Here is a 21,867-nt window from a genome sequence, read left to right as displayed (position 1 = left end):
TTTTGGGCTAGATAATTCTTTGTTAGGAGGTGGAGGGCGGCCTCTCCTCTGCGCTGGTGTTTCAGCAGCATCCCTGGGCTCCCCCCACTAGATGGCAGTAATATCCCACCTAGTCGTGATGATAAAAGATGTTGCCAGACATTGACTGATACCCCCTGGAGGACAAAACAGCCCTTGGTTGAGAAGCACTGGGTTAGACCAACCAGAACCCACACCCAACCCTGGCATTGGGGATGAGGCTCACTTCCATTGGAACACTGGCCCACGTGGAGGGCATTTATCTCAACAAAAGCAGGCTCTGCCCGCATGGAAGAAGAAGCGCATGATGCTGGCAGGGAGCCCACAGTGTGCCTGGCAGTTCAAACAAGAAGCAAATCCTACTTCTAGTCCAGTGCTTTTTCCCAGTCCCATACTGTTTCAACTCCTTCCACAGAGATCTCCTGAAAGGCTGCCAGGTGCCAAGTGTGGTGACAAAACAAGGGTGAAATACAGTGAGCCGGCCTGCACAGGCGTTATCATCTAGGAGGGGAGAGAGGAAGTGTAACGAAGACCACTATAAAGCACTGCTGCAGAAGAGCCACCGCATGCCTTGGGCTGCGAGGAGGAACAAGTGCCATTAGATGGGACTGACCAGAGATGGCTTCTTGGAGGAAGGGGATTTGCACCAGGATTTAGATTAATAAGATTATAATTGGGGGATTAGGGTGATAGAGAAGAACAAGAAACAGGCTAAGAGGGAAGAATGTGGTGCCCAGGGATTGTTAAACAAGGGGGCGATGATCCGGGATGGACATCAGGGTTACTGAGTGATCAAGAAAGAATAGCCACAAATATATACACCTGTTATGTACCCACGAAAACAGAAAATAAAAATAAATTTTTTAACAAAGAAAGAATAGTCTGAAAAGGGCAAAGCAGGGTGGGAAGTAGCTGATCCCCTTCTTGCCCATAAGTCCAAGAGAGCACAGAAGACACTGCCAACTCGGAAAAGGGTTGCAAGGGAAGTTGTTCTGTCATGGTGGGAAGCTCTGGTTTTAATTCAGGTGGGACAGTGGAGACAGTAAAGTTAGGCAATGTGGACTAGTTTGTTCACCGCAGGAAAAGCACCTTAGAGATCATGCAGCTACAGGAAACAGACATCCGCCAAAACTGGCAGAGGATGAGGGAGGGATACATTGGAAGGATTTGGGGATACCTTATGGAACTCAGACTCAGAAAGTACAGCCAGGCCTCACAGGGACTGGAACAAAGACCTGGCAACACAGGGGCAGAGTCACCCTCTGCCTCCTGGTGCCTCACACTGTCCTGTCTCTGCACCCCTCCGTGCTCACATGGCACACGCTGCTGGGCTGGCCCCTTCTCCTCTTTTGCTGCCCTCCCCTGGAGAGCTGGAAAAGATCAGTGTTACTCATCCAGCTGTCAAAGCTAACACAGCCATAAGCAGTATTTTGGCACAAGATAAAAACAGAAATATAGAGATTATTTTGACCTTTAGGAAAGTTTTTGCATTTCTGATAAAAGGGACAAATGGGACTAGCGCTGCCCCTTCTTCTGCCTGGAACCCAAGAGTTAAGCATGGAGCAGCAGCATCTTAAAACCACAGGAATACACCTTAATGTCTAAAAAACACACCCAGAAGAGCCTAGGTCCTTAATGGTGCCCCTGAGCTGTTCACCAGAGCCAGCAACCACCTACCTCTGGGCTGCCTGTCACATGAGAGAAACAGTCCTTTATGCATTGAGGCAGCTGTCAGGGGAGCAATTTGCACTGCCCCTCAGGGCCAACAGGCTAGCATTGTCTGCCTGGACATGTCCATGGTTAGAAAAAAAAAAAAAAAAAAAAAAACATTGCCTAAGCCCAGCTCTCCCTGGCTCTCCCATTTCAAGTATCCCACACCAACTAACTATGGTCTCCTTCTCCAAGTCTAGATTCCTGGACTGAGAATCTGATGTTCCCAACTTTGGTGAGGCTGATGATCCATGTTAGAGGACAAGACCCCGTGGTCCATTGACCATTCCATGGGAACAACACAGCAGCCTCGCCGTTGTAGGCAGAAGGGCAGGACAGGCTCACTGAATGCATGGTCACCCCATGAGAAGCAGGGAGGAGCAGAGGTGAGCATTGAAGAGAGGCTGGCCAGGAAAATTGCCCTAATTGCCTATGAGGAGGATTCTTAAGGTTGACCTAGACTTGGCAGGAAAAGTGCTCAGGAGGAAAGATGTTCAGCAGTCACCTCCACTATGGGCGTGGACATTCCTGTCTGTCGTTGAAAAGTGAATGGCCAGTCCCTTTGTTCCCTTTGGAATCTTAACACTGACATTTCATGATTAGCACAGATCACTCATTAATCATGTTTTATTATATCCAGAAACCATCTCCTGAGAGTTATTATACTTGATCCTTGAACAACATGGGTTTGAACTACGCAGGTGCACTCATACAGGAATGTTTTTTCAATAAAAGTTACACCTGCCTCCCCTTCCACCTCCTCCACCTCTTCTGCCTCTGCCACCCCTGAGACAGCAACAACCCCTCCCCTTCCTCCTCCTCCCAGGCTACTCAGTGTGAAGACAATGAAGATGAAGACCGTCATGATGATCCACTTCCCCTTCATGAATAGTAAAAATATTTTATCTTCCTTATGATTTTTAATGGCATTTTCTTTTCTCTAGCCTAGTTTACTGTAAGAATACAGCATATAATACCTAGGACATACAAAATATGTGTTAATCCAATGTTTACAGCTATCAGTAAGGCTTCCGGCCAACAGTAGGCTATTCATAGTTAAGTTTTGGGGGAGTCAAATGTTATACGTGAATTTTCAGCTGGACTAGGGGTTGGCACCCCCAACCTCCACTTTGTTCTAGGGTCAACTGTAATCATTTTCATTTTGATTATTCCTGTCCTGCTTTTTTTCTGATGGTTGAAAAAACTTATGCATATTTGTAAGAGTTCAATGTTTCTTTGGCTCTCAGTAATGAAGAGATGAGTTGTTTGGGTGAGGTAATGTCTGTCTTTAGGAAGGGAATTGGCCCAATGTGTTTGTTCATTCAGAAGGCTGTGTGGCAAAAGTTTGGATCTATAGGAACAGAGAGACTAAAAAACCCAAGATTACCCAAACTGGTGGCTCTTACCAGAAAAGTTCCACCCTGTTGCAAAAGAAGTTGGCAATGTTAATTATCTCAAAAGTTTTCCAAACTCAGGTGCTTACTGGTAACCTCCTAGGGTATGGGACACCCAGATCTCTTCTGTCTTCTACTTCTGGGCTTGTTTAAGGTAGGCTTCTTGCCCTCTGGCTTGTCACCTCCATGGCCAGGGGTGACTCCCTGTGGTCCACTTCCATGGGCACTAACCAACAGCTTTTCTTGTATCTGGAATAAAGACTGGCACAGGTGGGAACCTCAGTTTCACGATTAGCAACAGCCGCCAGAACAGAACCAAGTGCAAACTCAGGCACCCACATGTGGCAAGTTTGGGGGGTAATGGCATTCCTCTAGCATGGCTGATAGGGAGAAAGTTGACAGGCAGGCCTCCACTCTCCCATGGCCTTAGAGGGAGAAGAGGCAGATGGACAACTGAACAAAAGCATGACTCTTCTCCCCCAGACAGATAAACTGAGCCTGTCTTCTCTGTTTCTCCCCTTTCTGCCCTCCAGAGAGCAGGGTGGGTGAGGACCCCCTCATTTCCTCACTCTGATGTTTATGAACCAAGGCAGCAGGAAGGAGTGCTTTCGTGTCCCACATATGGCATGCTTTCTTCATAGGTCTGCCCTGTGCCGTCTTAGCAGTTCATCCCCCTCCCGCCACTGCGGAACTCCAGAGCCTGGGCCAGCGCCTTTGTCCCCTGCCTTTCTCCACCAGGCCAAAGCTCTGTCTGTCCCACACATCAGCTAGGTCAGTGTGACATCTGTTCACTCTTCATTCTACAGATATCACTGCGCACTTGCACATGCTGGGCACTGCTATAGGCACTGGGGATTAGGATTGGTGTTATTTGCCATGTTTATCAGTATGTGACTACAGATGCAAGCTCTGAACACCCTCACTTTCACTTCAGTAAGTGCCACAAAGCTCCTAAGTCTTTATAGGGAAGCAAATCTGGAACCCAAGTCGTTTATGAACTCACAGGAGGAAGGTCTCCTGAACTCAGTAACTGACTTTAAGCATTTGCGCTTTCTCAGGGGCCAAGTTTCTCGCTCCACTCTTTGTTTACATGCACACATCAGAGAGGCAACCCTAAGGAGACAAACACCTTCTCCTTCCCTTCCCACGGCTCAGGTCCTGCTTCTCCAGTTTCCTTCCTCTGAGTGCCCTGTGCCAGGAGGTCATGACAGTGTTGGGCTCCATAATGAGAGTGTGGGCACCTTCACAATGGCAGCAGCTGGGCTCAGAGGCATTCCACGGAAGGGAAGAGGAGCTGTGTATGCCAGGCAGCAGAGGCAAAGGCTTCAACTGGGCATCATGAATTGTGGCTGTGCTTGATTGTGTCACCCCAGAGGGGCCGAACTTTAAGACAGTGGCTCTCAACTTTGGCTGCATGTTGGAATCATCTGGAAAGATGCTTGCGTGCCACCCCAGAAATTCTGGTATCACTAGTCTGGGGTACAGCTTGTGCATTGGGAGTTTTACAATACTTTTAAAAACTAAATTTGAAATAGACTAGCACTTTAAAAGCAAATAGGAAATAGAGAAATACATACAGCATTCCAGTTTGGGGAACCTGAGTCCAGTGTCTCTACGACTGGAGACCTTGGAGAATCACTGCCACCACCACTTTGCACTGGGGACGTGAGGGACTGCCCGCCTGCAGGAGACACCTGAGAGGCAGCTCTGGGCTGGGAGGGGCTGCAGAGATGCAGGTGAGATGCTGACGAAACACCCCTCTCCTCTGCTGGGCTGGGACTCTGCAAGGCTGTGATTTAGCCATGGGGACACAGATTATGATCAGGAATGGGTGGGGGTGGCATCTGAAATGCTGATGTTTTGTATCATGACCTTGAAGGGGGTTACCTGAGTTTTGTTTTACATCAGCTTGTTAAGCTATATATTTATGTACACTTTTCTGAATAAGCTTGTACACTTGTACACTTTTCTATATAAGTTTGTTATATTCCATCCCCTCCCCAAAAGTCTAAAAAATAAAACAAAAACAAAAAACCTATTACCTAGCTTGAAAGTTTTCTCTATCCGGTCCCTATCTTAAGTTGAAATAGAACTTAGGCTTGGTCAGTGATCTCCAAACACTAGTTGACTGGACCACGGCCTGGCCGACTGTGCAAAACACATGGGGAGTTGTTAGAATTTACAGATTTGAGACCCCAGCCTCCTGAGAGTGGAAGGAGTTGAAACAGTATGGGACTGGGAAAAAGCACTGGACTAGAAGTAGGATTTGCTTCTGGTTTGAGCTGTGAGGCACACTGTGGGCTGCCTGCCAGCATCATGTGCCTCTTCTAACATGCTGGCAGAACCTGTTTTTGTTGAGATAAATGCCCTCCATGTGGGCCAGTGTTCCAATGGAAGTGAGCCTCATCCCCAGTGTCAGGGTTGGGAGTGGGTTCTGGTTGGTCTAACCCAGTGCTTCCCAACCAAGGGCCATTTTGTCCACCAAGGGACATTTGTCAATGTCTGGCAACAATTTTTATGATCACAACAAGGTAGGATGCTACTGGCATCTCTGGGGGGAAGGCCAGAGATGCCGCTAAACATCAGTGGAACATTATGCAATATTTTCCATTTAGATGATGACTAATTAGATAGTTCAGACTCACGCTCCAGGATGATGAGCCTGGTGTGTAACCACTTTTGTTTTTTTATACAAGGTCTTACTCTGTTGCCCAGGCTGGAGTGCAGTGGCACAATCAGGGCTCACTGCAGCCTCAGCCTCCCAGGTTCAAATGATTCTTCTGCCTCAGCCCTCTGAGTAGCTGGGACTGCAGGCATGCGCCACCATGGCCAGCTAATTTTGTTTTTTAATTTTAGTAGAGATGTTTAGCAGAGGTCTATGTTGCTCAGGCTGGTCTCGAACTCCTGAGCTCAACCAGTCCTCCTGCCTCAGCCTCCCAAAGTGCTGGAATTACAGGTATGAGCCACCACACCTGGCCTTGTAGCCATTTTTCCCCTGGGTGTGTATGCTGCTTCCACAGGAGAAAGTTGAGATGCCAAGTAGTATTTCTTTCTTTCTTTCTTTGCATTTTTTTAAATTTAAGTTCTAGGGTACGTGTGCACAACGTGCAGGTTTGTTACATATGTATACATGTGCCATATTGGTGTGCTGTACCCATTAACTTGTCATTTACATTAGGTATATCTCCTAATGCTATCCCTCCCCTGACCCCATGACACGCCTTGGTGTATGATGTTCCCCTTCCTGTGTCCAAGTGTTCTCATTGTTCAGTTCCCACCTATGAGTGAGAACATGCAGTGTTTGGTTTTCTGTCTTTGCGATAGTTTGCTGAGAATGATGGTTTCCAGCTTCATCCAGGTCCCCACAAAAGACATGAATTCATCCTTTTTTATGGCTGCATAGTATTCCATGGTGTATATGTGCCAAATTTTCTTAATCCAGTCTATCATTGATGGGCATTTGGATTGGTTTGAAGTCTTTGTGAATAGTCCCGCAATAAACATACGTGTGCATGTGTCTTTATAGCAGCATGATTTATAATCTGTTGGGTATATGCCCAGTAATAGGATGGCTGGGTCAAATGGTATTTCTAGTTCTAGATACTTGAGGAATCACCACACTGTCTTCCACAATGGTTGAACTAGTTTACAGTCCCACCAACAGTGTAAAAGTGTTCCTATTTCTCCACATCCTCTCCAGCGTCTGTTGTTTCCTGACTTTTTAATGCTTGCCATTCTAACTGATGTGAGATGGTATCTTATTGTGGTTTTGATTTGCATTTCTCTGATGGCGAGTGATGATGAGCATTTTTTCATGTGTCTGTTGGCTGCATAAATGTCTTCTTTTGAGAAGTGTCTGTTCATATCCTTCACCCACTTTTTGATGGGGTTCTTTGATTTTTTCTTGTAAATTTGTTTAAGTTATTTGTAGATTCTGGATATTAGCCCTTTGTCAGATGGGTAGTTTGTGAAAATTTTCTCCCTTTCTGTAGGTTGCCTGTTCACTTTGATGGTAGTTTCTTTTGCTGTGCAGAAGCTCTTTAGTTTAATTAGATCCCATTTGTCACTTTTGGCTCTTGTTGCCATTGCTTTTGGTGTTTTAGTCATGAAGTACTTGCCCATGCCTATGGCCTGAATGGTATTGCCTAGGTTTTCTTCTAGGGTTTTTATGGTTTTAGGTCTAACATTTAAGTCTTTAATCCCTCTTGAATTAATTTTTGTATAAGGTGTAAGGAAGGGATCCAGTTTCAGCTTTCTACGTATGGCTAGCCAGTTTTTCCAGCACCATTTATTAAATAGGGACTCCTTTCCCCATTGCTTGTTTTTGTCAGGTTTGTCAAAGATAAGATGGTTGTAGATGTGTGGTATTATTTCTGAGGGCTCTGTTCTGCTCCATTGGTCTATATCTCTGTTTTGGTACCAGTACCAGGCTGTTTTGGTTACTGTAGCCCTGTAGTGTACCTTGAAGTCAGGTAGTGTGATGCCTCCAGTTTTGTGCCAAGCTGTATTTCTAACAGCTCATTGTGAGTGAGTGAGTTCAGGGACACATTTTGTAAGATTCCTCCTAAGTCCTGAGATGTAGTCCAAGTTGTCTGTCACACCAGCTGACTCAGTCAAATACTTGTATTGGTTCTTGCTCCTTCCCTGTTCTACACCGCTCATTCCTCACATTTGTTCCTAGAATCACATCCCTAAGTAACGTACCTGCATGTAAGCCTTTATATCAGGCTCTGCTTTCCAGGCAACCCAGGCTAAGGCAAGAGATACAGAAAATAGAATGCAAGAAATTTCATTGTATGGGAAGTTGGGGTCCTCAACAAAAGAAGAGAGAATAACAAAAATGATATTTAAAGAGATAATGGTTGAGATATTTCCAAAATGATGCAGACATCAATACAGATCTAAGAAGTCCAAAACTGATACAAACATCAATACAGATCTAATAAGTCCTGCAGAACCCAAGCAAGATTAAAAAAAAAGTCAAAAAATAAAACTGCAAAAACCAAAGACAAGGAGAAATATTAACAGCAGCCAAAGGAAAAGTGGTAGATTACCTTTAAATGACCATTCGTTAGTTTGACAGCCAACTTCTCAACAGAAGCATGGGAAAACAGATACCAATGGAAATGAGATCATTGTAGTGCTGAAAAAAATAATTACCAGGCTAGAGTTATATACCCAGTCAAAATATCCTTTAAGAGTGGTCATGAAATAAAATACTTCCAAGTAGACAAAAATTGAATGAATTTCTTATCAGCAGACCTTTATTAAAAGAAATGACAAAAGTCCTTTCAGGCAGAAGGTTAATTATTCCAAATGGAAGTTTGGAGGTATAGAAGAGATATCAAAAAATGATAAATATATGGGTAAATCTAAGTTAATATTGTCTATATAGAACAATAATAAGATGCATACAACTATAATAATACTGCCTTGTAGAATTAAAAGAGAGAGAAAACTAAAATGCATGATTTATAAGTTGGAAGAGAGGTTTATATGTTGTTAAAGTGAGTTCTTAAAGTCTTTGTATTCACTGGAAATAGGGTAAGGTATCAATTAATATTAAAGGCTGCAACTTGTAATCTAGGGTAACAATTAAAATAGTAAGAGTTTGTAACTTCAAGCTAATGGGGAGAAGGCAAAAATTAGAATAATAAAAAATAGTCACTCTAAAGGAAAGCAAAAAAACAGAACATAGAACAAACAGGGCAAATAAAAAGTACTGAGTTAGATGCTGGATTTAAACCCAAATATATAAATAGTTACATTAAATGTAAGTAGACTAAATGTATAATTTAAATGGCAAAGATTGCCAGAGTGGTTTAAAAAACCAAGGTGAAGCTATACGCTGTTTAAAAGAGACACATCAAAAACATAAGGCTACAATAAGATTAACATTAAAGGAATAATCCACTGGACACAGTGGTTTCCCCCTGTGTGCCAGCTACTTGGGAGGCTGGGGTGGGAGGATTGCTTGAGCCCAGGAGTTCAAGACCAGCTGGGCAACACAACAAGACCCTGTCTCAAAAAAAAAAAAAAAAAAAAAAAGAAAAGAAAAGAAAAAGAAAGAAAAGAAAAGAAAAAGAAAGGGATGGAAAAAATATTCCATGCAAATATCAACAAAAAGAAAGCTGATGTGACTATACTAATATCAGACGAAATATAATTTACAGCCAAAAGAAAACATATTTAGAGATAAAGGGGGACGCCTCTTTTAGAGTCAATTCATCAGGAAGTTACAACAATTTTCAGCAGCACCTAATATACAACAAATAGATAAATACATAAATAATTGTGCTAGATAAATATATAAATAGATAAAGTTTCAAAATGTCCAAAGCAAAAACTGACAGAACTAGAGAAAAAGAGAAATTCACAGTGGAAGTGGAGACTTTTAACAAGTCTGTCTCAGTAAGGGATGAAACACGTGAGTAAAAGTGAGATGGGACATGGATTTGAACAACATGATCAGCAAACTTGACCCAGTGGATACGTAAACAGTCTTCTACCCAGTAATTACGGAATATTTCTTTTCCATCTCGAATGGGACCTTTCTGAAAATAGGCTGAGGCATGCAGCAGGCCTCAACAAACTTCAGAGCACTGAAGTCATAGGAGAGCATACTCTCTGAGCACAGTGCAAATAAGCTAAACACCAATAACAAAAACCATAAAATAACAAAAACCATAAAATAACAAAAACTAAATGTTTAGAAATTTTAGAAATAGGCTGGGCATGGTGGATCACACCTGTAATCCCAGCACTTTGGGAGGCCGAGGCAGGTGGATCACCTGAGATCAGGAGTTTGAGACCAGCCTGGCCAACATGGTAAAACCTCATCTCTACTAAAAATACTAAAATTAGCCAGGCATGATGGTGTGCACCTGTAGTCCCAGCTACTTGAGAGGCTGAGGCAGGAGAATAGCTTGACCCAGGGAGGTGGAGGTTGCAGTGAGCCGAGATCATGCCACTACACTCCAAACTGGGTAACAGAGCAAGACTCCATCTTAAAAAAAAAAAAAAAAAAAAAATTAGAAATATTTTTCCAAACAATCCATGATGCAAAGAAGTCATAATGTCAAGTAGAAAAGCCAGAACTATACCCCCAAAGGGCAGGTACCTCTGCAGACCTGGCCCTGGCACAGGATATCTGGGAGCATGTTGGACAGCCAGTCTGTTTGCTCTGCAGCAATTTCTTTGTGGAATAGCAAAGGGGTATTGCAACGATGCCAAATAAACACAGAACAGGATCCTAGAAGCTGAAGGAGGAACCCTTGCCCAGAAGCCCTGGAGCAGCTCTGTTTGTTAATTATTTCTGTAGTAACCAAGGGAACATTGGTGAGCTCCCCACAGAGTAACCACAGGTCAGCATCAAAGTAGGCAAGTAGCTGGCCAGCAGTATTTCACAGCATCTTTGCTTTTCTTCCCGAATCTGCAGTTTGAGAGAGGCGGCTTGCCCTGGGAACTCTGCTGATAGGGCATCATGCAGCACAGTCCAGAATCCCTTTCTTTTTTGTCACACCCTCTGTACAATATGAAGTAGGAAAGTTGTATTCGTTTGTATTCATTTACTGCTGTAACTAAATATCATAGGATGAGTGGCTTAAACCACAGAGATCTGTTTCTATGGAGGCCGGGAAGTATAAGATCAAGGGGCTGCCAGATGGGTATCAGGAGCAGAACCAGACCACTGAGATTCCACTTCTGTGGCACTGATTCAGTGTGTCCTGATGAAGGACCAGCCCACCCTAGCAGAGGGATGACCCAGGGACTGGACCATGCTCCTCATGCATGCTACTCAGAGCCAGGTTTGCTACCTCGCTCTTGCCTGTGCTCTAGCCCAGTGCCGCCCGTGGCCTCCAAGTGATGGTGGCAGTGTGCCTATCTGACCTGCTATGCATGGCCTCTGGGCACTTGCAATGCAGCTACTGCAGACTGGGAACCAAATTTCTACTCTGTTTAAGTTACAGCTAAATGGCCACGTATGGCTGATGCATCAGTGCAGTCAGCCATCCTTGGTAAGGCACGTGAGCTCACCAAGGAGCAGTCAGCGCTGTGAGTGTGAACCCTCCAGGAGAAAAGGCCCCTTCCAATTTTGTCCGTAGGATTATATTCAGGGAAGAAAAAAAAAAGAGTAGCATTATTGGACCAAAAAAAATCACCACAAACAGAAAATGAACAAAATAAAGCTTTATTTGAACTCCCTCCCCTACAGATCATTCAGATGCCCGGGACCATGTCCAGATTCCTCTCAGCAACATGGAAAGCTAAGCCATTTCACAAATGCACAGCCATAGCTACACTACAGCCCCCCATGCCCAGGGCACAGACCTTTGTTGCTAAGTCTGTAACAAAAGAGCACCACTCAGTATTTGTGTGCGCTGCAGCCAACACCACCTCCTGGGCATCACAGGCTCACTCACCCAAGAGGCCAGCACCGCCATGACCGAGTGGGTACTCAGTAGCCCAGACACCCCCCCAACACCGGCACTGCCACAAGGCCCTCAGGGGTAGACTGTGCGGCAAAGAGGACACACTCTCCCTGACCTAAGGGACCCGGCTCACTGGGCCTCCTTCCCCTGCCAACCACCAGCTCCTGCGTGCCTAGCTGGGAGGTAAGCACCCACTGGTGGCATGATTTCCATTATCTTGCTAATGTTGACAGCACCTAAGTCACATTAAAACAGAGAGAGACCGGATTCAGATCTCCAAGTCTCATCAGTGGACCTCAGTGGTTCTCACCGCCCCAACCACAGAGCGAAAGTCAGGCAGCGTTTACCAGGACTTGGCTCTGACCAAGTTAGTGCTCTAACAAGTCACCTGAGTTTCTAATAGCTTCCCTGAAGAGCCCACCTATTTGGAGAGTGTTGCCTCTCCTATCAAGAGGCATCTGGGGGCACAAAAATCTTTCTGGATCACAGCTTGAAGAAACAGAACATGATTGGAGCAGCTTCAGAACTAAGGTGGCCACATTCACCCCATCACGTAGGAGTTAGCTCCGCTATACACAACCAAGCACAGGAGAAACAGTCACCAGGAAAGGATGTTGGAGGCTTGGAAGTTCTCAAGGGAGCTGTTTAGACAGAGGTACAAACATCTCCAATTCAGACTTCCAAATACACTAACAATAATTTAAAATGTGGCCTCTGATCCTCATGTTTCCCACCAGTAGAGGCAAAAAAGGAGATTTTCATAACTATATGTTAAAAAGAACAGGTTCAAGTAAATCCACACACTACATGTGAGTGTTGTATGCTGTTCTTCCACAATACAAAAGTATAAAAATACGATTTCTGCCCTTTGTATCTAGACACATCTGGAGAAAACATGGTTGCTACTAGCTAACTAGCTCTGTGTTATCTGAGCAGGCGCACTATCCAAGGGCCTCACCTTCCTGTGCTGGCTCAAGAGGGCAGAGAAATGGAGATGGCAATGCCTTTTCATTCCAGGAGACCAAACTCAGGATGACAGAGCCAACCCTAGCATGTTGCATAGCCTCTCCACGGGTGATACTCCTGGGACCTCCAATGGATGGGAGAAAGGGCTCTCAGCCCAGCTTCACGTGAGGGCGGTGTGGGTCATGTGTGGGGTGGGGGCTGCTTCTGGGACTTAAGAAGATGCCAACCTCAGGGGTACCCTCTGGGAAGGACAAGGCAGGGCCTGGGTGCCCGCCCTTCCTAAGAGCCCCTCAAAGCGCCAGCTCACTTAGCAGCAGCCTGCTTGTCCTTGCACTTCTGGTAGGCACTCAGGATCTCTGTGATGATGCTGGGGTCCTCCAGGGTGGTAGTGTCCCCCAGCTCCTGGGCCTCACTAGTGATGATCTTCCTCAGGAGCCGCCGCATGACCTTCCCAGACCTGGTTTTTGGAAGACGTTTCACCACCTGGCAAGGAACAGGCACGGTATTAGAGCGTGGATGATGCCCAGCCTCCGTGCTAGTATGGACTGCATTGAGATGAGAAGGGCTCTGCTCAGGGGGGATGCCCTCCCGGGGATCCACAGTGGATGTCTAAGCCTCCACCCCCAGAGAATGGTGAGGCCTGAGGTCTTGGCTTTATCCTCCCACTATCTGGACCTAAGCTGAAACCCACCCCGATGCCCTCTGCCAGGCAGGGTCCACCCAGGCTGGGTTCACCCCATACTGCCGCCTGTCTGTCCTGCCACTGTGCCACGTGCAGGCACCCAGGTGGCAGCAGGTCCAAGCACCCACTGGGTGCCTCATCTCCATTCCCTGGCCTGGGACTTAGCGGGTTTTGTCTTATGTAAGAGGTGAGAACTACTTAAGAGAAAAATTTTGTCTTAGTGTCTGAAAAGCTAACATGGAGCATGCTCAAACAACTACAGCCCATTCACTGCAAATGGCAATACATTAAGAGCTGTTGTTTGGGATCTTTGACAGTCACTCTGTCTTTTGAAATAGTTCAGTTCACCTAGGGCGAGTCCGGGTCTCCTGAAACTCTGGTCACTTGGCCAAATGTGTCAACTCTCGTAATACCAAGTGGAGCCTGGCCCTGCTGCCTCCGAGGGCCACCAAACCCAGAGTCACTGCGTGCAATGTTCATAAAGGAGGGAATGAAAAACCGAGGGCTGAAGAGGCAGCCCAATCCTCCCCCGATTCTGACCCCCTGGGGTGGGGATCTGCGATCTCCCTCACTGCCACCAGGAAAAGTGCTCAGGAACCACACAGGGGCTGGAGAACCCTGGTACTGTCCCCATGTCTCTAATGAAAATCCCTACGATTCTTCACCAGCAGCCCCATTTCTGTGACTAGCCTGCACATGCCAACATACGAGAGCAGAAGCCTGCCTAGGTGACCTCCTGAACAGGTGAGCTGGCTGGGCATGGAACCCTAGGTGAACTCCTGAACAGGTGAGTTGGCTGGGCATGGAACCCTAGGTGAACTCCTGGACAGGTGAGCTGGCTGAGCTTTTGGAGCTGCTAAGCTCTTGGAGCTACATCTCCTGCCCTCTCCTCTCTCTCTATGACAACACAGCGACCCACCAGCCTCACCACCAGCCAGGAAAACCAAACAGCTAGTGTCAGTTTTGATGGTAATTGGAAAAGAGTAATATGCTCCTAAAAGATCATTGTCACTTAACAATTGTGGGAAGCACAGCAGCACAGCCCCACCTTTGTGGGAGGCCCACTCACCAGGATCTCATCAGGCACAGCATATTTGGCAATCTTGGTGGCCACCATGGACTTGAGCTCCTGCACCACCACATCTGAGTCACCTGCACTATCTTTCACCACAATGAAGGCAAAGGCAGCTGCAAATAAAGTCAAGTTTGGGGATGTATTAAATACTAGACAATGAGCCAACTCCCGAAGCAGGGTGCTATGCACAGACTGCCAGAAATCCAAAGGGCTTTTGAATTCTATGTTAGGGACATTGTAGCAGCTGGTTTCTTTAGTTGCAAACCCAAAGACGCACTTCAGTTTCACGAAAAGTGGCAGCGATTCTAACAGCTCCACAGATGTTCCAGGTGAGTGCACATGTGTGGCTAAGAGCTTGGCATCTCAACTCTAATGCTGACTAACTGTGTGTGACCTGGGACATGGGACCTCCCCTCTCTGTGTCCTCATCTGTGAAATAACCCATAATGTGGTTTGATAGAATGAGACTTCCAAGAGAAGGTGCACAGATGCACAGCAAGTGGGCACCAACAGCCTTTGGGGGCGTGTGTGCAACATGGTACCATGGGCCAGGGTGGCTATTTCAGTTCAATTAAATCAGCAGCTCCCCGCCTGCATGAGCCACACTTCAAATGCCATTCAGCACCATGCACAGCCAGAGGCTGCCACCCTGGACAACACAGACGTGGGGCAGCTGAGAGTTCTGCCGGGCAGCACTGGCCAGCCCACATTTTAGCATAAATACTAGGTTTCGTTTTTCAGTACCTGGCATGTTCCAGGAAGGATGTTCCAGGATGTGAAGAGGGATCTAATTTGATTGCTTTCCATATAAAGAGTCGCTTGTCCCAGCGCCATCCCTGACAGCCTGCCCGTCCCCACTGGCCTGTAAGGTGCTCTGTCTCTCCCACGAAGTTTCTATGTATGTGTGGCTCTCCTACTGCTCATCTGCCCCAGCGCCATGCCACCTTCACCCATTCTTCCCCTGGCATGTAGCACCTAATTAACTGTCGTTTCCTCAGTGATCATCTTTCTTGCTCTTTGTCTGTCTCTCTCCTCTACTCTCGACCCCTCCAGCATGCTAGCTCTATGGGGGCACAGACCTTCTCACTCACTGCTGTGTCTGCAGCATCTAGAACCATGCCTGGAACACAGGAGGTGCTCAACACATGGTTGTTTAGTGCATGAATGGATGATTGGTTTTCTGAACAAGCTATGATCTGTAAAGACCTACAGCCTTTGCCTGAAAGCCCTTCCCATATCCATGTGGCAAACTCCTATTCATCCCTCAAGACGCAATTCAGCCACCTCCTGCTCTGTGAAGCCTTTACCCATGAATCTAGTTTACGGCACATGCTGTGCGGGAACAGCTCTCAGTCCCCCTGCTGCCACCCCACTAGGTTGTTAGGTCTTTGAGGGAAAGAACACTGTTTTTCTCATCTTGGTCGTTGATATGGGATCAGAAGTGGGCCTGGGCTGTTGAGTTCTGAGGATGGTGCTGGAGGGAGGAAACCTTCCACATGGGTGGAGGAGCCAGTTAAGAGCCAGGAGGAGGCAGGCAAGGCTCAGGACACTGGAGACAAGAGAGACAAGAGCTTGGCCAGCAGCACCAGAGGCTTGCTGGGTCTACCAGGGGCTGCCCTTTTTCAGAGCTGGTTCAAAACCGAGAGAGTGGGGACAAATACACGATACTCACAGGCGGCTTTACAGCCAACCAAGAGCTGTTCGTCAGCTCTTCATAATTATAGAATCGATACTCAAATTCATTAGAAATCAGGAAAATCATCATACCCATGATACACAAATTCTCCCCACACATCTGGCAGACATTAAGAAGCCTGGCAACACCAGACTTGCAAACTCCACACATGCAAAACGTGCCCTGGGCAGCAGCGTCCACAGCAGACCATGCGCCAACACCACCCCAACAGACCTAAGGCTAAGCTGCCCTATGAAAGACGGTGATTGCGATGCCCAAACGTTTGTCTAAAGGTCACTTCCACTGTCCTTTCCTTGATCTTGCACTTACTTTATGGAGTTCAATACAGGGGCTTCTGAGCCCCCAGACACAGTGGACCATGCACGGACCCCTCTCAGTGTCCCCAGGGAGTACTGGCTCAGCCACTGGACTCAGACATAGATGGGGCTTTCCAATCCCAGGACACCCCAGTGCCCTGTGGATCCCCAGCCCAGAGACGTGAAATGCAGGAGTCCCCAGAGGAGGGGCCCAGGCTCCTGTCAGAGCGAGGTTTGAGGACTAAGTTATCCTAGACACACCTGAGAAACTGTCCTCATCTCCGTCCTCTCGGACCCTCCTGATCACATGTGGACATCACCGGGCAGGGGTCCCCACCAGCTCTCTCCCACATCCCAGCCTTACCAGCACAGTCTTTTCATGGCAACTGAAAATGCTGTTTGTAAAGCACTGAAACAAATTCTCAATCTTGCAATGGGTCAATTTAAAGAAAGCATTTAAGTAAATAATGGAACAATGGCACATAGAAGTACAGGGAGGCAGGTGACATCTGGGACACACTCTGACACAGGGTGGCCTCCCAGCGGGAGGGCAAGCCGGACCCCAGGCCACTGGGCAGGGCGGGAGAAGCCAGTCTGCCCAGCAGTGCACTGGCATTGGATCTGTGTGTGTCCAAGTCACGCCAGGCCAGACAGTGTGCCTGGATGGACCTGGCATTGCAACACCTGGTTGCTCCTGCCCCTTCCCAGACCCAGACACCGAGAAGCTGGCAGACTCGAAACAAAGCGTGGCCTTGGTAAAGAAGACCATTCTAGTCCCTCATTCTGCATTCCCCTGGCATGGCGCTGTGCAGTGGGAACCACAGGTCAGATTTGTCCAAAGAGTCCCAGGGCAGCACACAGCCTGCACGCTCCAGAGCACACTCCAGCACACACGCGTGGTGGCTGCAGAGCTGGCTTGAGTGCGATGACCAAGCCCGTGAGGACACATGAGGCTGGACATTTTCTCATAAACTCCCTGTAACAGGGCTGGGCGATGTCTCCACCAGATAAACCATGGACAGAGGGGGAAACCCCCGAAGCTTAGCCAAGCCCAAGTGGGTCACGGCCACTGTGGATGCGTGTCCTGGAAGGACAGCAGAACCAGGGCATTTCAGAAACCTGACGGAACACGAGTGCTGTTCAGGCCCCTCCCCTGCAGTTTCCACTTGAGAGAGAAGAACACCGGGAGCTTGGCCCACAGTATCCCCTATCACCCCACTCTCCAGAGTCTGCTCCTCGTACAGAGGTGCCCATAATGGGCATGGGGTCAGGAATCAGGGAGGAGCTCTTCTCCAGGACACTCACCTTCTCCTTTGATGTCGTGGGGGTAGCCAATGACAGCACTTTCCGGCACTGCAGGGTGGTCGGCCTGTGTACAACAGAGAACAAAATGACAAAATGTGGCAGCCCCTGGTGCTAGAAGTGACTCGGACCAGGGACTCCCACCCGGACTTGCAGGCCCATAGGGGCATCATGGAGGTGCAGGAGTGAAGGGGGAGGCCCAGCCTGTGCTCACGATGGCGTCCTCAATCTCTGCGGTCCCCAGCCGGTGGCCACTGATGTTGATGACATCATCCATCCGCCCTGTGATCTGGTAATAGCCGCCCTCAGTTCGGTGAGCCCCGTCTCCAGTGAAGTAATAGCCTACAACAGCAGAGAAATTCAGCACCAGGAACCCTGAGCCAGGACCCACGTCCCCACCTCACTAAGCATGAAGCTCTGCAGCCCAGCACACGGCTGCAGTCTCGCCCATCGGCCCTCCTTGCAACTCCGATGCTTCCCTATGTTCTAGAGCATGGGCAGGCGGCTCCAAGACATTGAGACTTCGGGGAGCAGAAGGTATACAAGCAGCACTTCCATGACGCTTCTCCAAAACACTGAGTCTTGTTTACAAGCTTGAGACTGAAAATGACTGGTTCCAACAAGACAGAGGAGATAGCACTCATATAAATTTCCAACCCAAGGACAAAAAGGGAAACTAGGAAAAAAGAAAAGTAAACTGGAAGAAAACTCCCAGCCTTGGTGACAGTCTTCCAAGGTACTTCTCCACCCTCCCTCCCCAGTAGCTAACAGGATCCTACCACGGGCCTGGCTGCAGGGCAGGACTTCACACCCACACCTAAGTAGCCCCAAGAAAGTCCCCGAGCAGGGAATCAAGCCCACTGTCAAGATAAGGAAAGCCAGGGAGGTACAGCAAAGGGAGAGGGGGTCGGAGTCAGACTCTGGCCTCGGGAGCGCCTGTTCCTGGCCACTGTGCTACGCTGCACTCAAATCCCATTAAAAATGTTTTCTGAGAATAAGATTCCAGCAGTCAGCTGAAAAGGAATGAGAGGGTCCCTGACAGCCTGCTCACCTGGGTAGGCCTTGAAGTAGGCGTCCACAAATCGCTGGTGGTCGCCATAGATAGTCCTGGCCATGCCTGGCCAGGCCTGAGAGATGCACAGGGCCCCGGAGACGTTGCTGCCCTCCACGACGCTGCCCTGTAGACCCCGGACATGCACGTGAGAGAGGGCAGGCTCTGGGTGACAAGTGTGCCAAAAAAATGACAAGCCCTGCCCTCAAGGGAGCTGTCCATGGCTCTCCCCTCTGCCCCGAGGAGGGCCCCAAGCCGCCTGTGTGGCCGCTAGCCAGTGCATGATACCAGTGCAGTGAACGCTGTGAGGTCAGCAGCCTCCTGCCAGGTACAGACCTGGGCACACAGGAGGGAGCTGGGCTGGGCAGGCAGGGATGAGGGAGGGCAAGCACATGGCCCCCATGCGGGGAAGGCCCATACACACCTTCTCATCCATGAGGACGGGGACGATGCCAAAGAAGGGCCTCATCGCCATGCCAGGGAGGATTTCCGCCCCTTCTTCCGAGGGCCGTGGTGCGATGCAGATGCCACCCGTTTCTGCAGGTATGACAAGGAAGAAATGCAAGATCGGCCCGGACCCAGAGATATGCGTATCCAGAGTGGGGGGTGGGTGGGACTGTCCCTATTGTGGGCAAGGAAATGCCTCAGGGGCACAACAATCTTTGAGGCAAACCAGATGTGAGTCTGGTGCCCTCCACGGCGGATATGAGAAGGAGCCCCAAGCTGGCCTCAGCCCCCGGAGCTCTGGCGTCCCACAGCCAGGTACAGGCCTCCTCGCCATGTCAGGGCCTTGCTTGAAGTAGGAAAGGGCAGAGCCCACCCACTTGCACATGAAGACGGGGAAAGAGAATTGCTTCTGGGCCCGCGCCTGTTCGACACGAACCCAGCAACGAAAAAAGATGCCCTCAAATCCTGCCGTCACATTATTTCTCTGGCACTCGCCTCTACCAGGGAAATGCCCCAGGGACTCAGCTAGAGAATCTCTGCCCCAGGTTTTCCCAAATGGATGGGACTGTCCCATGGGAACATCTCATTTTCTGGCTTGAGGATGAGCCCTCAGATAGTTACATTCATTACATCTGTGGTGGTCTCTCTCCCCAAGCATCCTAATAAATCAGATACCCAAGAGAAGGGGGACAAATCCAAACAAAATGTCACAGGAAAATTCCTTTTCTCACTAAAATTTAAATTTAGACTCACGCTTCCTTAGAAGATAGGGCCTGTCTCATTAGATGTTCCCCTGTTCAGAAAGGGGCACTTGGAAGGGACACGGCCCTTGAGCTCCTGCTGCACACCAGGCCTTGGGCAGCAAGCTGGGCTGTGTCGCCTCAGTTCACCCTCACCCAGGCCTGTGGGGGGCACCCCCACCTCACAAAGGAGGAAACCGAGGCTCAGAGAAGTTGTGACATGAGGTCCCATAGCTGGGAAACAGCAGCCAGGCGACCTCTGAGTTCCCTCACTCTAGGCCCCAGGGTTTCCGCAGTCTCGGGTGTTGACGTGTCTTCTATTGCACCTGCTGTTGAGAGCTCGGACCCCAGTCCCAGCCTCACACCCGACCCTGCAGACCCAGCACTTAGACTGGAACCTGTTCCCCAGGCCTCCTCACCTGTCTGCCACCAGGTGTCCACCAGCGTGCACCTGCTGTCCCCCACCACCCTGTGAAGCCACTCCCAGGCCTCGCAGTTGATGGGCTCTCCCACTGAAACCACACAGGAAAGAAAAAGATGTTAACAGGCTGCAAATAAACCTGAAACCAAAAGTAAGTTTTGTGGTTTTTTTGTTTTTCTTTTTTTGTTTCATTTTGTTTTGTTTGGTTTGGTTTGGTTTTTGTTTTGTTTTGTTTTTTGAGACTGAGTCTCGCTCTGTCACCCAGGATGGAGTAGAGTGGCATGATCTTGGCTCACTGCAACCTCCACCTCCCAGGTTCAAGCAATTCTCCTGCCTCAGCTTCCTGAGTACCTGGGATTACAGGTGCCTGCCACCACACCCAGCTAATTTTTTGTATTTTTAGCAGAGATCGGGTTTCACCATGTTGGCCAGGCTGTTCTCGAACTCCTGACCTCAGGTGATCTGCCAGCCTTGGCCTCCCCAAAGTGCTGGGGTTACAGGTGTGAGCCGCCATGCCCAGCCAAATAAAGAGATTTTTAAGGAGAAAACAGCTCTGTAATTTTTTTTTTTTTTGAAGAACATACAAGGAGACCTGAAAATGCAGTGAGACATATCATATTTATGGTCATCAAAGAAATGCACATGACTGTGACGTATTTTTATCATTAGATGGTTGAAAATCAAAAAGCCAGCAAGAATGTGGGGAAAACAGGATTTCACAGACACCAATAGGAAGGTAGTGTGGTTCAGCAATTTTGGGGAGCAATCTGGATGTTTCTCTTAACATTTAAAACTCCATACATCCAATACAACTACTTTGAGCAACTGCTTGGGGCAGAATCTACTACGGCAGAACACCTCACAACATGACCCCTGACGTACACCCCACAGAAATGACTGCAGATGCCACCAGAAGTGGCCATGTAAAGGGTGTCCTCAGCAGCTCTGCTCATGCCAGAAACCACACACATCCCTCAGGAGTAGGTGGCTAAATACAACATGGCATGCTCCTGCAGAGGAACGCCACACTGCAAAGAAGATGGCGAACCTCCACGACCCACGGCGGCATGGGTGAGTCTGAGGCACGATGCTGAGAAAGGGAGGGGTGTGCTGTGTGATCCCACCCAACTGAGGTTCAAGTGCAGCCACATCTGTCCGTGGTGATGCAGGCTACACTGTGATCACGGCTCAGGTAACTCCTGTGACTGGCAGGAGCCATAAGGGGGCCTCTGGGGACTGGGAATTTCTGTAGCACTTATACATGTAAACATCTCTCAAGTTGAACACTTAACATCTGTACCCTTTAGTATACATTATATCTCAATAGAAAGGAAAAAGATACACATACACCCTAGCATTCTCAGTGTCTATCTTATGACATTTCCACACCAGGCCAGCACTCAGCCAGAACTCTCCAGGCTAGACGCACTGTCACTAAAACACTGACATATTCTCGTGCTGGTGTTTGCCCCTTGCTCAGGACCACTCACAACCCACAGCCTATCCCAGCAGCGGCCCCCGCATCAGTGCTGCATGATCAGTGCTGGCCACATGGGCGGCTCGGTGTCTTATGTGTCACACCTGCACTCAGAACATCCACAAGGGGCAGGGAGATGCCCTGCAGCACTGGTGGACAC

The 21,867-nt window shown here is 48.3% G+C and overlaps 1 protein-coding gene across 2 annotated transcripts in view; it reads right to left on the bottom strand.

Annotated features, from left to right (window-relative positions):
* Positions 1 to 11,297: 11,297 nt before the first annotated feature.
* Positions 11,298 to 21,867, bottom strand: part of ACSS1 (acyl-CoA synthetase short chain family member 1) — a 60,793-nt gene continuing 50,223 nt past the window's right edge. The window contains exons 8-14 of one of the 2 annotated variants that reach the window (XM_015149622.3): positions 20,229 to 20,321; positions 19,047 to 19,159; positions 18,623 to 18,749; positions 17,786 to 17,913; positions 17,575 to 17,638; positions 14,272 to 14,390; positions 11,298 to 13,003 (exon numbers count right to left, since the gene is read on the bottom strand). In XM_015149622.3, coding sequence (XP_015005108.3) covers positions 12,824 to 13,003; positions 14,272 to 14,390; positions 17,575 to 17,638; positions 17,786 to 17,913; positions 18,623 to 18,749; positions 19,047 to 19,159; positions 20,229 to 20,321 — 824 coding nt within the window. In that variant the 3' untranslated portion in view covers positions 11,298 to 12,823. The remainder of the gene's footprint in view (positions 13,004 to 14,271; positions 14,391 to 17,574; positions 17,639 to 17,785; positions 17,914 to 18,622; positions 18,750 to 19,046; positions 19,160 to 20,228; positions 20,322 to 21,867) is intronic. The other variant, XM_015149623.3, reaches the window with a different exon arrangement.

Source organism: Macaca mulatta, chromosome 10, assembly GCF_049350105.2.
Source record: "Macaca mulatta isolate MMU2019108-1 chromosome 10, T2T-MMU8v2.0, whole genome shotgun sequence".
NCBI lineage: Eukaryota > Metazoa > Chordata > Mammalia > Primates > Cercopithecidae > Macaca > Macaca mulatta.
Note: the sequence above shows the minus strand (reverse complement) of the source record. Positions and strands in the feature narration are given on the sequence as shown.